Consider the following 13547-nt stretch of genomic DNA (forward strand, 5'->3'; position numbering starts at 1 on the left):
AGGTTTGGGGTTGGTGGATGTGGGATTGTGGGGGGGAGGGGGTAGCCGGCGTTCTCTGTGAGTGTGTCAATATTTACAGGAGATCCTCGTCCAGAAAACTCTGATTAAACTTCAGCAAAAATCTCACTGCGGCCGCACGTGTCACTGTGAGAGCCAATCATTTTATGATGCAACCACCCAGCATTCTGGACAGTCCTTCTGTTCCCTCTCAATATGTTTGCATTTCTCAAGAACAGCCTGACAACCTCTTGTTCCTTGTTCATAACTTGCTCCAGTCGAGAGCACAGAAGGAAGTTAACCATCTCACCCCCCCCCCCCCCGCCCCCCCTCTCCCGCATTCCTTCCTTCCCCCTCTATCCCCTTTCTCCCCATGAAGTGCAAACTTTATTTCCATATTTGGGACTCACAATGTCAAAGTCAAACCCCAGCAGCTTGATGCATTGAAGTCCTTGCTCACAAAGACTGGGTACTAAATCGTTCAGTCGCTGGCTTCTCTCTCCACTTACCTCTCTGTGCCCACAGCAATGGAAGTTGAAAGTCCCAGTCATGTTAATCCAGGCTTGGGTAATACAAGACATACATGCACAGTGTTCATTGTACACCAGTTTTCATAGAATCCCGACAGTGCAGAAGGAGGCCATTTGGCCCATTGAGTCTGTGCTCCAAGAGCACCCACCCTCTCCTCGTAACCCCACGTATCCACCTAACCTACATACCTTTGGACACCAAGGGACAATTTAGCATGGCCAATCCACCTAACCTGCACATCTTTGAACACTAAGGGGCAATTTAGCATGACCAATCCACCCTAACCTACACATCTTTGGACACCACCTAAGGGGCAATTTAGCATGACCAATCCACCTAACCTACACATCTTGGAACTCTAAGGGATAATTTAGCATAGTCAATCCACCTAACCTGCATGTCTTTGGACACTAAGGGGCAATTTAGCATGGCCAATCCACCGAACCTGCACATCTTGGGACACTAAAGGCAATTTACCATGGTCAATCCACCTAATCTACACATCTTTGGACACTAAGGGGCAATTTAGCATGGCCAATCCCCCTAACCTGCACATCTTGGAACGCTAAGGGATAATTTAGCAAAGTCAATCCACCTAACCTGCACATCTTTGGACTGTGGGAGGAAACTGGAGCACCCGGAGGAAACCCACGCACACATGGGGGGAACGTGCAAACTCCACACCGACAGTGACCCAAGTTGGGAATCAAATCCGGGTCCCTGGCGCTGGGAGGTGGCAGTGCTAATCATTGTGCCAGTGCTGAACAAGAGTCTGATGCCAACTGATAAACAATCACAGCACCAGTTGTCCAGACGAGTGCGGATGTTCAACAACCACAAACTACCCAACCCTCGACACCCACACAGACTATCGATTCAGCCCCTAGCCCCACTCTTCTCAACCACACTCGAGCTCAGCTCTGGGCCCAGGAAGGAACTCAGATCATAAAATGAGTAATACTTTCCAAAGGTGCAGACCCCATCATCATACAACTTGGATTGGCCGTCATGGTGGCACAGTGGTTAGCACTGCTGCCTCACAGCACCAGGGACCCGGGTTCGATCCCAGTCTCGGGTCACTGTCTGTGAGGAGTCTGCACGTTCTCCCAGTGTCTGCGTAGGTTTCCTCCGGATGCTCCGGTTTCCTCCCACAGTCCAAAGATGTGCGGGTTAGGTGGATTGGCCATGATAAATTGCCCCTTAGTGTCAGGGGATCTAACTAGGGTAAATGCTAGGGGTTATGGGGATAGGGCCTGGGTGGGTTCATGGTTGGTGCAGACTTGATGGGCTGAATGGCCTCCTTCTGCACTGAAGGATTCTATGATTCTATGATTCTTTGGCCATGCTAAATTGCCCCTTAGAGTCCCATAGATGTGTAGTTTGGGGGGATTAGCCATAATAAATTGTCTCTTAGTGTCCCAAAATGATAGGTTAGGGGGATTGGCCATAATAAATTGCCCCTTATTGTCCAAATCTGCGTAGGTTAGGGGGTTGGCCATGCTAAATTCCCCCTTAGTGTCCCAAGAGATGTGTAGGTTAGGGGAATTAGGCATGTGAATGCGTGGGGTTATCGAATAGGGAGGGGAATAAATACTCTGTCAGAGAGTCAGTGCAGGCCTGATGGGCCGAATGGCCTCCCTCTGCATTGTAGGGATTCTATGACTCTATGTTTGAGATGCCGGTGATGGTACCCATCCCAGAGTGTTTTGGGGATTACACTCACACACACCCACTCACACACACGCACACCCACCCACTCACACACACACACACTCACACACACCCACTCACACACACGCACACCCACCCACTCACACACTCACACACACACTCACAAACACGCACACACATGCACACACTCACATACACACGCACACACACATGCACACACACATATACACACACACACTCACATACACACGCACACACACACACACGCACACTCACACACATGCACACACACACACACACATACACACACACACACACATACACACACACACGCACATGCACACACACATGCACACACACACGCACACACACATACACTCACATACACACACGCACACACACATGCACACACACACGCACACACACATACACTCACATACACACACGCACACACACATGCACACACACATGCACACACACTCACACACAAACACATACACATACACGCACATACACACGCACACACGCACACACTCACATACACACGCACACACACATGCACACACACAGACTTTCCACGTTATTTATTTCTCCATCCGAGAATCATAGAATTCCAGAGCATCCGGAGGAAACCCACACAGACATGAGGAGAATGTGCAGACTCCACACAGACGGTGACCTGAGGCCGGAATTGAACCCGGGTCCCTGGCGCTGTGAGGCAGCAGTGTTAACCACTGTGCCACTGTGTCGCCTTATTCTCCTGTACTATTTTCTGAAACAAAATCACCCACCCAGAGCAGTTACGTCATCACGTTATTCCAATGGTGCTTTGATGAGGATTTGAGGACTGGCTTAAGCAACAATGACCTTCTGTTTCCGTATCTTAGATCCTCAGGTTAAGATGGAGTTCCCGTTTGAAGCTTCATATGAGGAATTGTGTCCGATTTGTGGGGACAAAGTCTCGGGATACCACTACGGCCTCCTGACCTGTGAAAGTTGCAAGGTACGAAATGTTCTCAATCATTGTTAGTGGCGTAAGTTGAGACAAAACAAAAGACGCTGCAGGGTGAGCACTAGACCATGGAGTCCAGACACCCTGCACCATACCTGCGGGAACATCGTAGAATCCATAGAGTCCCTACAGTACAGAAGGAGGCCATTTGGCCCATCGAGTCTTACCAATAATAATCCCACCCAGGCCCTATCCCCATAACCCCAAGTATTTACCATACTAATCCCCCTGACACTCAGGGCTAATTTAGTATGGCCAATCAACCTAACCTGCACAATGCTGGAGTGCGGGAGGAAACCGGAGCACCTGTAATCCCCTACATTTACCATGGCCAATCCATCTAACCTACACATCTTGGGACACTAAGGGACAATTTAGCATGGCCAATCCATCCAGTTTACACATCATCTTGGGACACCAAGAGACAATTTAGCATGGCCAATCCACCTAACCTGCACATCTTTGGACACTAAGGGACAATTTAGCATGGCCAATCCACCTAACCTGCACATCTTTGGACACTAAGGGACAACTTAGCATGGCCAATGCACCTAACCTACACATCTTTGGACACTAAGGGACAATTTAGCATGGCCAATCCATCCAGCCTACACATCATCTTGGGACACCAAGAGACAATTTAGCATGGCCAATTCCCCCTAACCTGCACATCTTTGGACACTAAGAGACAATTTAGCATGGCCAATCCACCTAACCTGCACATCTTTGGACACTAAGAGACAATTTAGCATGGCCAATCCACCTAACCTGCACATCTTTGGGCACTAAGGGACAATTTAGCATGGCCAATCCACCTAACCTGCACATCTTTGGACACTAAGGGACAATTTAGCATGGCCAATGCACCTAACCTACACATCTTGGGACACTAAGGGACAATTTAGCATGGCCAATCCATCCAGCCTACACATCATCTTGGGACACCAAGAGACAATTTAGCATGGCCAATCCCCCTAACCTGCACATCTTTGGACACTAAGGGGCAATTTGGCATGGCCAATCCATCTAACCTACATATCTTGGGACACTAAGGGGTAATTTAGCATGGCCAATTCATCTAACCTGCACACGTTTGGACTTTGGGAAGAAACAGGAGCACCCGGAGGAAACCCACGCAGACACCGGGGAGAATGTGCAAACTCCACACAGACAGTTACTCAAGGCCGGAATTGAAACCAGGTCCCTGGCGCTGTGAGGTGGCAGTGCTAACCACTGTGCCACCCCTTCGACTAAGGAACGTAGAAGTCAGCAAGAGCTCCCACTCCCAGTCACTATCTAAACATTTGTTGGAATGTATCGACATTCCTTGAGGAGACGTTTGGTATTAACTGTGATATTCCTTAGGGTGGACATTAGAGAGTCCTGCAAGATATCCAAGTATTTTGGAGCTATGTTTTGACAACACAACCTTGCCCCCCGGCATAAATCCAAAGAGGGGAGAACATTTTGATTTTTTTATTCATTCATTCGTGGGACATGTTGGTGGTGAGCTGCCTTCTTGAATCGCTGCAGTCCATGTTCTGTGGGTTGACCCACAATGCCGTTAGGGAGGGAATTCCAGGATTTTGAACCAGTGACTGCGAAGGAACGGCGATATATTTCCAAGTCAGGATGGTGAGTGGCTTGGAGGGGAACTTGCAGGTGGTGGTGTTCCCATGTATCTGCTGCCCTTGTCCTTCTAGATGGAAGTGGTGGTGGGTTTGGAAGGTGCTGTCTAAGGATCTTTGGTGAATTGCTGCAGTGCATCTTGTAGATGGTACACACTGCTGCTACTGAGCATCGGTGGTGGAGGGAGTGGATGTTTGTGGATGGGGTGCCAATCAGTGGGGCTGCTTTGTCCTGGATGGTGTTGAGCTTCTTGAGTATTGTTGGAGCTGCATCCATCCAGGCAAGTGGGGAGCATTCCATCACACTCCTGACTTGTGCCTTGTAGCTGGTGGATAGGATTTGGGGAGTCAGGAGGTGAGTTACTCGCCGCAGTATTCCTAGACTCATTTCACATTTTGAGGTGAAAGAATAATCATTATTGCTTTAAGGTCGGAAAACGCTGGCCTTTCGAGTTTCGTAAGAAGTCTCACAACACCAGGTTAAAGTCCAACAGGTTTATTTGGTACCAAATACCATTGGTATTTGCTACCAAATGTATTTGCTACCAAATAAACCTGGTGGACTTTAACCTGGTGTTGTGAGACTTCTTACTGTGCTTACCCCAGTCCAACGCCGGCATCTCCACATAATGACTTTTGAGTTTCTACAGGAAGACATTGCTACAAGGGGATCCTTGCGAAACAATGGACAGAAAACGGAGCTCGACGTGACGAAGGTCATGTGGTTATTTTTAGCAATAGCTCAGCCTCCCAAATATCGAAGGAGTTTGTAACCATACTCTAGATTTTCTTCCAGATCACAATGTTCTTTCAACTGGGTACGAACGAGATGTCTTAGACTTAATGATACACATTGCAACCGTTAAATTTCACGTGATAATTGACATGCTCGCCAAATATTCTGGACTGCGTTAAAAGTGCAACCTGCCCTGAAAAACCAGTTAGGGAAGATTTTATGGCCATATTGTAAATACAGGACACAGGTTCAAAGTTATAAAAAGGTTATTTATATCGTTGGCACAGTGGTTAGCACTGCTGCCTCGCAGCGCCAGGGACCCGGGTTCGATTCCTGGCCTCGGGTCACTGTCTGTGCGGAGTCTGCACGTTGTCCCCGTGTCTGCGTGGGTTTCCTCCGGGCGCTCCTGTTTCCTCCCACACTCCAAAGATGTGCGGGTTATGTTGATTGGCCATGCTAAATCGCCCTTTAGTGTCCCGGGATGCGTAGGTTAGAGGGATTAGTGGGGTAAATATGTAGGGATACGGGGGTAGGGCCTGCCTGGGATTGTTGTCGGTGCAGACTCGATGGGCCGAATGGCCTCTTTCTGCACTGTAGGGTTTCTATGATTCTATGAATTTCAGATCTGATATCAGATCTGCTTCACGTTCCTCCTTCAAGAATAAGAATTCAGATAAGGCTTCGGTGAAACCACATCCAAGCCTTGTGCTCAATTTTGATTTAGTCCAAGGAAACCTCGACACACTTTCGAGGTAGCAAAGCAAAGTTTCACTCGCGTGATTTGCAAAAGAAGAAAGTGCAGCGTGAGAAAATCAATTTTTACACAGCGAGCCGTTGGGGTCTGACCGAGAGCGTGGTGGAGGCTCAGCTGGGGCATTCAAGAGGGCATGGGATGATTGAATGGAAGCAATGTGCAGAGGCTGAAGAATGGAACCAAGTCATGATGCTCACTTGAAGAGCCAGCGTAGAAGCGATGGGCCAAATGGCCTCCTTCTACACTATAGCCATTCTGTGATTCCTCAGAGCGGAGGACTAGGGTCATAGAATCATAGAAACCCTACAGTATCGAAAGAGGCCATTTGGCCCATCGAGTCTGCACCGAACACAATCCCACCCAGGCCCTAGCCCCATATCCCCACACATTTACCCGCTAATCCTTCTAACCTATACATCTCAGGACACCAAGGGCAATTTTAGCATGGCCAATCAACCTAACCCGCACATCTTTGGACTGTGGGAGGAAACCGGAGCACCCGGAGGAAACCCACGCAGACACGAGGAGAATGTGCAAACTCCACACAGACAGTGACCCAAGCCGGGAATCGAACCCAGGACCCTGGAGCTGTGAAGCAGCAGTGCTAACCACTGTGCTACTGTGATGGGTAGATTGGGCTCACACTCTCTGGAGTTTAGAAGAATGAGAGGTGATCCAGGATGTTGCCTGGTATGGAGGGCATTAGCTATGAGGAGAGGTTGGAGAAACTTGGTTTGTTCTCACTGGAACGATGGAGGTTGAGAGGCGACCTGATAGAAGTCTACAAGATTATGAGAGGCATGGACAGAGTGGATAGTCAGAAGCTTTTTCCTCGGGTGGAAGTGTCAATTACTAGGGGGCACAGGTTTAAGATGCAAGGGGCAAGGTTTAAAGGAGATGTACGAGGCATGTTTTTTACACAGAGGGCGGTGGGTGCCTGGAACTCACTGCTGGGGGAGGTAGTGGAAGCAGATACGATTGTGACTTTTAAGGTGCATCTTGATAAATACATGAATAGGATGGGAATAGAGGGTTATGGTCCCCGGAGGGGTAGGAGGTTTTCGCTCAGACGGGCAACATGGTCGGTACAGGCTTGGAGGGCCGAAGGGCCTGTTCCTGTGCTGTAATTTTCTCTGTTCTTTGAAATGTATACATTTTCATAGAATGATAGAACCCCTACAGTGCAGAAGGAGGTCTTCAGCCCATTGAGTCTGCACCAACACCCCCACAGACTATCTTACCCAGGCCCCATCCCTGTAACCCCACATATTTACCCCACTAACCGATATATCTTGGGACAATTTAGCACGGCCAATCCACTTAACCCGCACATCTTTTGGACTGTGGGAGGAAACCGGAGCACCCGGAGGAAACCCACGCAGACACGGGGAGAATGTGCAAACTCCACCCAGACAGTTGCCCGAGGCCGGAATCGAACCCGGGTGCCTGACGCTGTGAGACAGCGGTGCTAACCACTCTGCCACTGTGCCGCCCTTGGGGGATTGATGAGTAGATGCTGAGAGACCCTTTTTCCCATTGCTGTACGGTCGAGAACTAGGGATTAGAGTCTTAGGATAATGGATTGACCATTTAAGGCAGAGATGTGGAGAAATCTCTTCACTCAGACAGTTAAGAATCTTTGGAATTTCCATTGAATGCTTTTTCGTGAAATATATTCAAGACAGTGATAAATAAAGTTTTGGACTCTAAGGGAATCAAGTGGAAAGTGGAGCTGAGGTCAAAGATCATTCTTTTTTTAAAGTTTATTTCTTAGTGTCACAAGTAGGCTTACATTGACACTGCGATGAAGTTACTGTGAAAATCCCCTCGTCGCCACACTCCGGCACCTGTTCGGGTTACACTGAGGGAGAATTTAGCAAGGTCAATGCACCCTAACCAGCACGTCTTTCGGACTGTGGGAGGAAACCGGAGCACCCGGAAGAAACCCACGCAGACACGGGGAGAACGTGCAGACTCCACACAGACAGTGACCCGAGGCCGGGAATCGAACCCGGGTCCCTGGCGCTGTGAGGTAGCAGTGCTAACCACTGTGCCACCGTGCCGCCAATTAATATTGACCAGGAGAACTCTTCTACTCTTCTTCAACATAGTGTCAGGGGCCTTTTACGACCACTTGAGAGGAGCCTCATCTGAAAGATGCCACCTCTGACAGGGCAGCACTCCATCGCCCCACTCTCCCCCACTCCCTCACCCTCAGTACTGCATTGAACTAGCCACCCTGGATTTCACACCAACTGGCTTTCCGCAGTTTTGGAAGTGCTGTCCAGTTGAGCCAATGACAGAGATATCCTTTGTCTTATCCTGTAACAATCTGCTTCAGGGAGTCAGTGAAGAATCGTGACTATCTAAACAGGATTTGCTCATTGACAAGTGAACAGAGAGTGGGGGGAGGGAGAGGGGTGTGTTGGTAGTGTCTGGGAGGGAGGGGGAGTTGTTGGTAGTGTGTGGGAGGGAGGGTGGGAAGAAGAGGAACAAGATTGTCAAACAATGCACTTTATAAACAGGATGTTCCTCTCGAGTGGGTCTTGGTGCAGTGAAAAAATAATGACAAGACTTTATCAGATGTATCCATTAATTATGAAGGGATTGTTTTGAATATGGCGTGGAATTATCAAAACAATGGATTCTGGCGCTGAGCAATGGTGACTTGTCTCTCTGTTGATGTCCACGACTGCCTGTCATAGTTCAGGTAAAGCACCAATACTGGCAAGAATCATAGAAAGAGTTTTAACAACACCAGGTTAAAGTCCAACACGTTTATTTGGTAGCAAACACCATTATCATAGAAACCCTACAGTGCAGAAAGAGGCCATTCGGCCCATCGAGTCTGCACCGACCACAATCCCACCCAGGCCCTATCCCCACATATTTACCCGCTAATCCCTCTAACCTATGCATCCCGGGACACTAAGGGGCAATTTAGCATGACCAATTAACCTAACCCGCACATCTTTGGACTGTGGGAGGAAACCGGAGCACCCGGAGGAAACCCACGCAGACACAGGAAGAATGTGCAAACTCCACACAGACAGTGACCCAAGCCGGGAATCGAACCCAGGGCCCTGGAACTTTCAGAGCGCTGCTCCTTCGTCAGATGGAGTGGAAATGTGCTCTCAAAACCTATCTGACGAAGGAGCATCGCTCCGAAAGCTAATGGTATTTGCTACCAAATAAACCTGTTGGACTTTAACCTGGTGTTGTTAAAACTCTTACTGTGTTCACCCCAGTCCAACGCCGGCATCTCCACATTAAGAATCATAGAACCATAGTGGGGAGTTTTCCCATCCCACCAGCCACAGGAATCATAGCGGATGTGGGGCAGACCAGGAAAATATCTGTTGACCTTGGGTGGAATTTTCCAGTTTTGGGGTGAGCGTGGCTGGAAACTCCCACCCATAGAATCGCTACAGTGCAGAAGGAGGTTATTCAGCCCATCGAGTCTGCACCAACTCTTACCCAGGCCTTCTCCCCCTGCCCTATCTCCATAACCCCAAACATTTCCCATGACTAAATCCCATAAACTACACATCTTTGGACACTAAGGAGCAATTCAGCATGGCCAATCCCCCTAACCTGCACATCTTTGGACATTAAGGGGTAATTAAGTTTGGCCAATCCACCTAACCTTTACATCTTGGGACACGAAGGGGCAATTTAGCATGGCCAATCCACCTAACCCGCACATCATAGAAACCCTACAGTACGGAAAGAGGCCATTCGGCCCATCGAGTCTGCACTGACCACAATCCCACCCAGGCCCTAGCCCCATATCCCTACATATTTACCCACTAATCCCTCTAACCTACACATCTCAGGACACTAAGGGCAATTTAGAATGGCCAATCAACCTAACCCGCACATCTTTGGACTGTGGGAGGAAACCGGAGCACCCGGAGGAAACCCACGCAGACACGAGGAGAATGTGCAAACTCCACACAGACAGTGACCCAAGCCGGGAATCGAACCCAGGTCCCTGGAGCTGTGAAGCAGCAGTGCTAACCACTGTGCTACCGTGCCGCCATCTTTGGACTATGGGAGGAAACGGGAGCACCCGGCGGAAACCCATGCAGACATGGGAAGAACGTGCAAACTCCACAGTCACACAGGGCTGGAATTGAACCTGGGTCTCTGGTGCCTGAAGGCATCAGTGCTAACCACTGTGCCACCGTGTCACCTCAACCTCACTGTGCTCCATCATAGCTATATATCATAGCTTCAGCTTCAAAAGATTGGCTTCTGGGTCTATACTCGATGGCATTTAGAAGCATGAGGAGAAATCTAATTGAAACTTATAGAACACTGAGAGGCCTAAATAGAGTGGATGTGGAGAGGATGTTTCCACTGATGGGCGAGACTAGAACTTGAAGGCACAACCTCAGAGTGAAGGGACGCTCCTTTAAAACAGAGATGAGGAGGAATTTCTTCAGCCAGAGAGTGGTGAATCTGTGGAACTCACTGCCACAGAGGGCTGTGGAGGCCGGGTCATTGAGTGTCTTTAAGACAGAGATAGATTCTAGATCAATAAGGAGATCAAGGGTTACGGGGAGAAGGCAGGAGAATGGGAATGAGAATCATATCAGCCATGATTGAATGGCGGAGCAGACTCGATGGGCCGAGTGGCCTAATTCTGCTCCTATATCTAACGGGTCTTCTGCTTCAAGTAAGGAGATAACAGCAATCATAGTAACAAACAAAAGTCTTAAACCTGAACAAAGCCAGTGTGAGGGGAGAACTAGCGAAGGTTGATTGGGTAAATAGACTGAAAGGTTTGGGTGGTAAATGATCAGCGGGGAACATTTAAAGAAACAATTCAAAATCTTCAACTGAAAAAATATATTCCGTTGAAAAGCAAGATCTCAGCAAGAAAGACCCGACTGTGTCTTACTCAAGAAGTTATTAGATTAAAAGAAGAAATTCACAATCTTCCAAAAACACATCGCTCGTCTGAGGATTGGGGTATGTTTCAGAAATGAGGCGAGAAGTTCGCAAAAGGAGATGAAATAGGATACGAGAGTAAATTGGTGCGGAGGGCATTAGCTATGAGGAGAGGTTGGAGAAACTTGGTTTGTCTCACTGGAACGATGGAGGTTGAGGGGGTGACCTGATAGAAGTCTACAAGATTATGAGAGGTATGGACAGAGTGAATAGTCAGAACCTTTTTCCCCAGGATGGAAGAGTCAATTACTAGGGGGCACAGGTTTAAGGTGCGAGGGGCAAGGTTTAAAGGAGATGTACGAGGCAGATTTGTTTACACAGAGGGTGGTGGGTGCCTGGAACTCGTTGCCGGGGGAGGTAGTGGAAGCGGATACGATAGTGAGTTTTAAGCGGCGTCTTGACAAATACATGAATAGGATGGGAATAGAGGGATATGATCCCCGGAAGGGTAGGGGGTTTTAGTTCAGTCGGGCAGCATGGTCAGTGCAGGCTTGGAGGGCCGAAGGGCCTGTTCCTGTGCTGTAAGTTTCTTTGTTCTTTGTAAACCAGACAGGAATATGAAACCAGATTATAAGATCGTCAGTATATAAGGAGGAAAAGGGTAGCGAGAAGAAACATTGGCCCGTTCGAAGCAGACACAGGACAAATCATCACGCAGAAACGGCAGAGGCAGTGAACAAATATTTTGTGTCTGTCTCTGTGGGAGACACAAGTTTCACCCTCGAAATAAACATAAAACTAGGCATGGAAAAAGATGAGGGAATTAAAGCTTAATGAGCGGTGGCGCGGTGGCACAGTGGTTAGCACTGCTGCCTCAGAGCGCCAGGGACCCGGGTTCAATTCCTAGCTCAGGTCACTGTCTGTGTGGAGTTTGCACATTCTCCCCGTGTCTGCGTGGGTTTCCTCCGGGTGCTCCGGTTTCCTCCCACAGTCCGAAAGGCATGCTGGTTAGGGTGCATTGACCCGAATGGGCGCCGGAGTGTGGTGACGAGGGGATTTTCACAGTAACTTCATTGAAGTGTTAATGTAAGCCTTACTTGTGACTAATAAATAAACTTTAACTTAATGTTTTATTCATTCATGGGTCATGGGCATCACTGGCTGGCCAGCATTTAATGCCCATCAAACTTAATGGTTTGCTTGGCCATTTCAGAGGGCAGTTAAATGTCAACCACGTTGCTGTGGCTCTGGAGTCACATCTAGGCCAGACCAGGTAAGGATGGCAGATTTCCTTCCCTAAAGGACATTAGTGAACCAGATGGGTTTTTCTGACAATTAACAATGGTTTCATGGTCATCAAAAGTTTCCTAATTTCAGATATTTTTATTGAGTTCAAATTCCATCATCTGCCGTGGCGGGATTCGAACCCGGGTCCCCAGATCTTTAGCTGAGTTTCTGGATTAATAGTCTAATGATAATCCCACTGGGCCATCACCTCCCCTTGAAACATAAAAATTCTGAGGTGGTTTGACAGGGTAGAGATGCTATGAGGATGTTTCACCTCATGGGGCCATTGAGGTGGCACGGTGGTTAGTACTGCTGCCTCACAGTATCAGGGACCCGTGTTCGATTCCCGGCTTGGGTCACTGTCCGTGTGGAGTTCTCCCCGTGTCTGTGTGGGTTTCCTCCAGGTGGGCCAGTTTCACAGAAACTAGAAGCAGGAGTAGGCCCTTCGAGCCTGCTCCGCCATTCATTATGTTCATGGCTGATCATCAAATTCAACATCCTGATTTCCCCCCCCTTCCCCCCCATATCCCTTGATCCCTTTAGCCCCAAGAGCTATATCTAATTTCTTCTTGAAATCACACAACGTTTTGGCCTCAACTACTTTCTGTGGGAGTGAATTCCACACATTCACCACCCTCTGGGTGAAGAAATTTCTCCTCACCTCAGTCCTAAAGGACTTATCCTCAAACTATGAGCCCTAGTTCTGGACTCCCCCACCATCGGGAACATTCTTTCTGAATCTACCCTGTCTAACCCTGTTAGAATTTTATAAGTTTCTATGAGATCCCCTCTCACTCTTCTAAACTCCAGTGAATATAATCCCAACCGACTTAATCTCTCCTCATATGACAGACCTGCCATCCCAGGAATCAGCCTGGTAAACCTTCGCTGTGCTCCCTCTATAGCAAGGACATCCTTCCTCAGTTAAGGACACCAAAACTGCACACAATAGTCCAAGTGTGGCCTCACCAATGCCCTATACAATTGCAGCAAAATATCCCTATCCCTATACTCAAAGTAAGAAGTCTCACAACA

At 48.4% G+C, this 13547-nt stretch overlaps 1 protein-coding gene across 2 annotated transcripts in view; it reads left to right on the forward strand.

Moving 5' to 3' along the window:
- The window catches only part of LOC144507760 (nuclear receptor subfamily 5 group A member 2-like), a 50106-nt gene that overhangs the window by 16231 nt on the left and 20328 nt on the right, over positions 1–13547 (forward strand). For both annotated transcript variants that reach the window (XM_078235032.1, XM_078235031.1), the window contains exon 2: positions 3087–3202. In XM_078235032.1, the coding sequence (XP_078091158.1) occupies positions 3087–3202 (116 nt within the window). The remainder of the gene's footprint in view (positions 1–3086; positions 3203–13547) is intronic.

This window comes from Mustelus asterias, chromosome 19 (assembly GCF_964213995.1).
Source record: "Mustelus asterias chromosome 19, sMusAst1.hap1.1, whole genome shotgun sequence".
NCBI classification, from domain to species: Eukaryota; Metazoa; Chordata; class Chondrichthyes; order Carcharhiniformes; family Triakidae; genus Mustelus; species Mustelus asterias.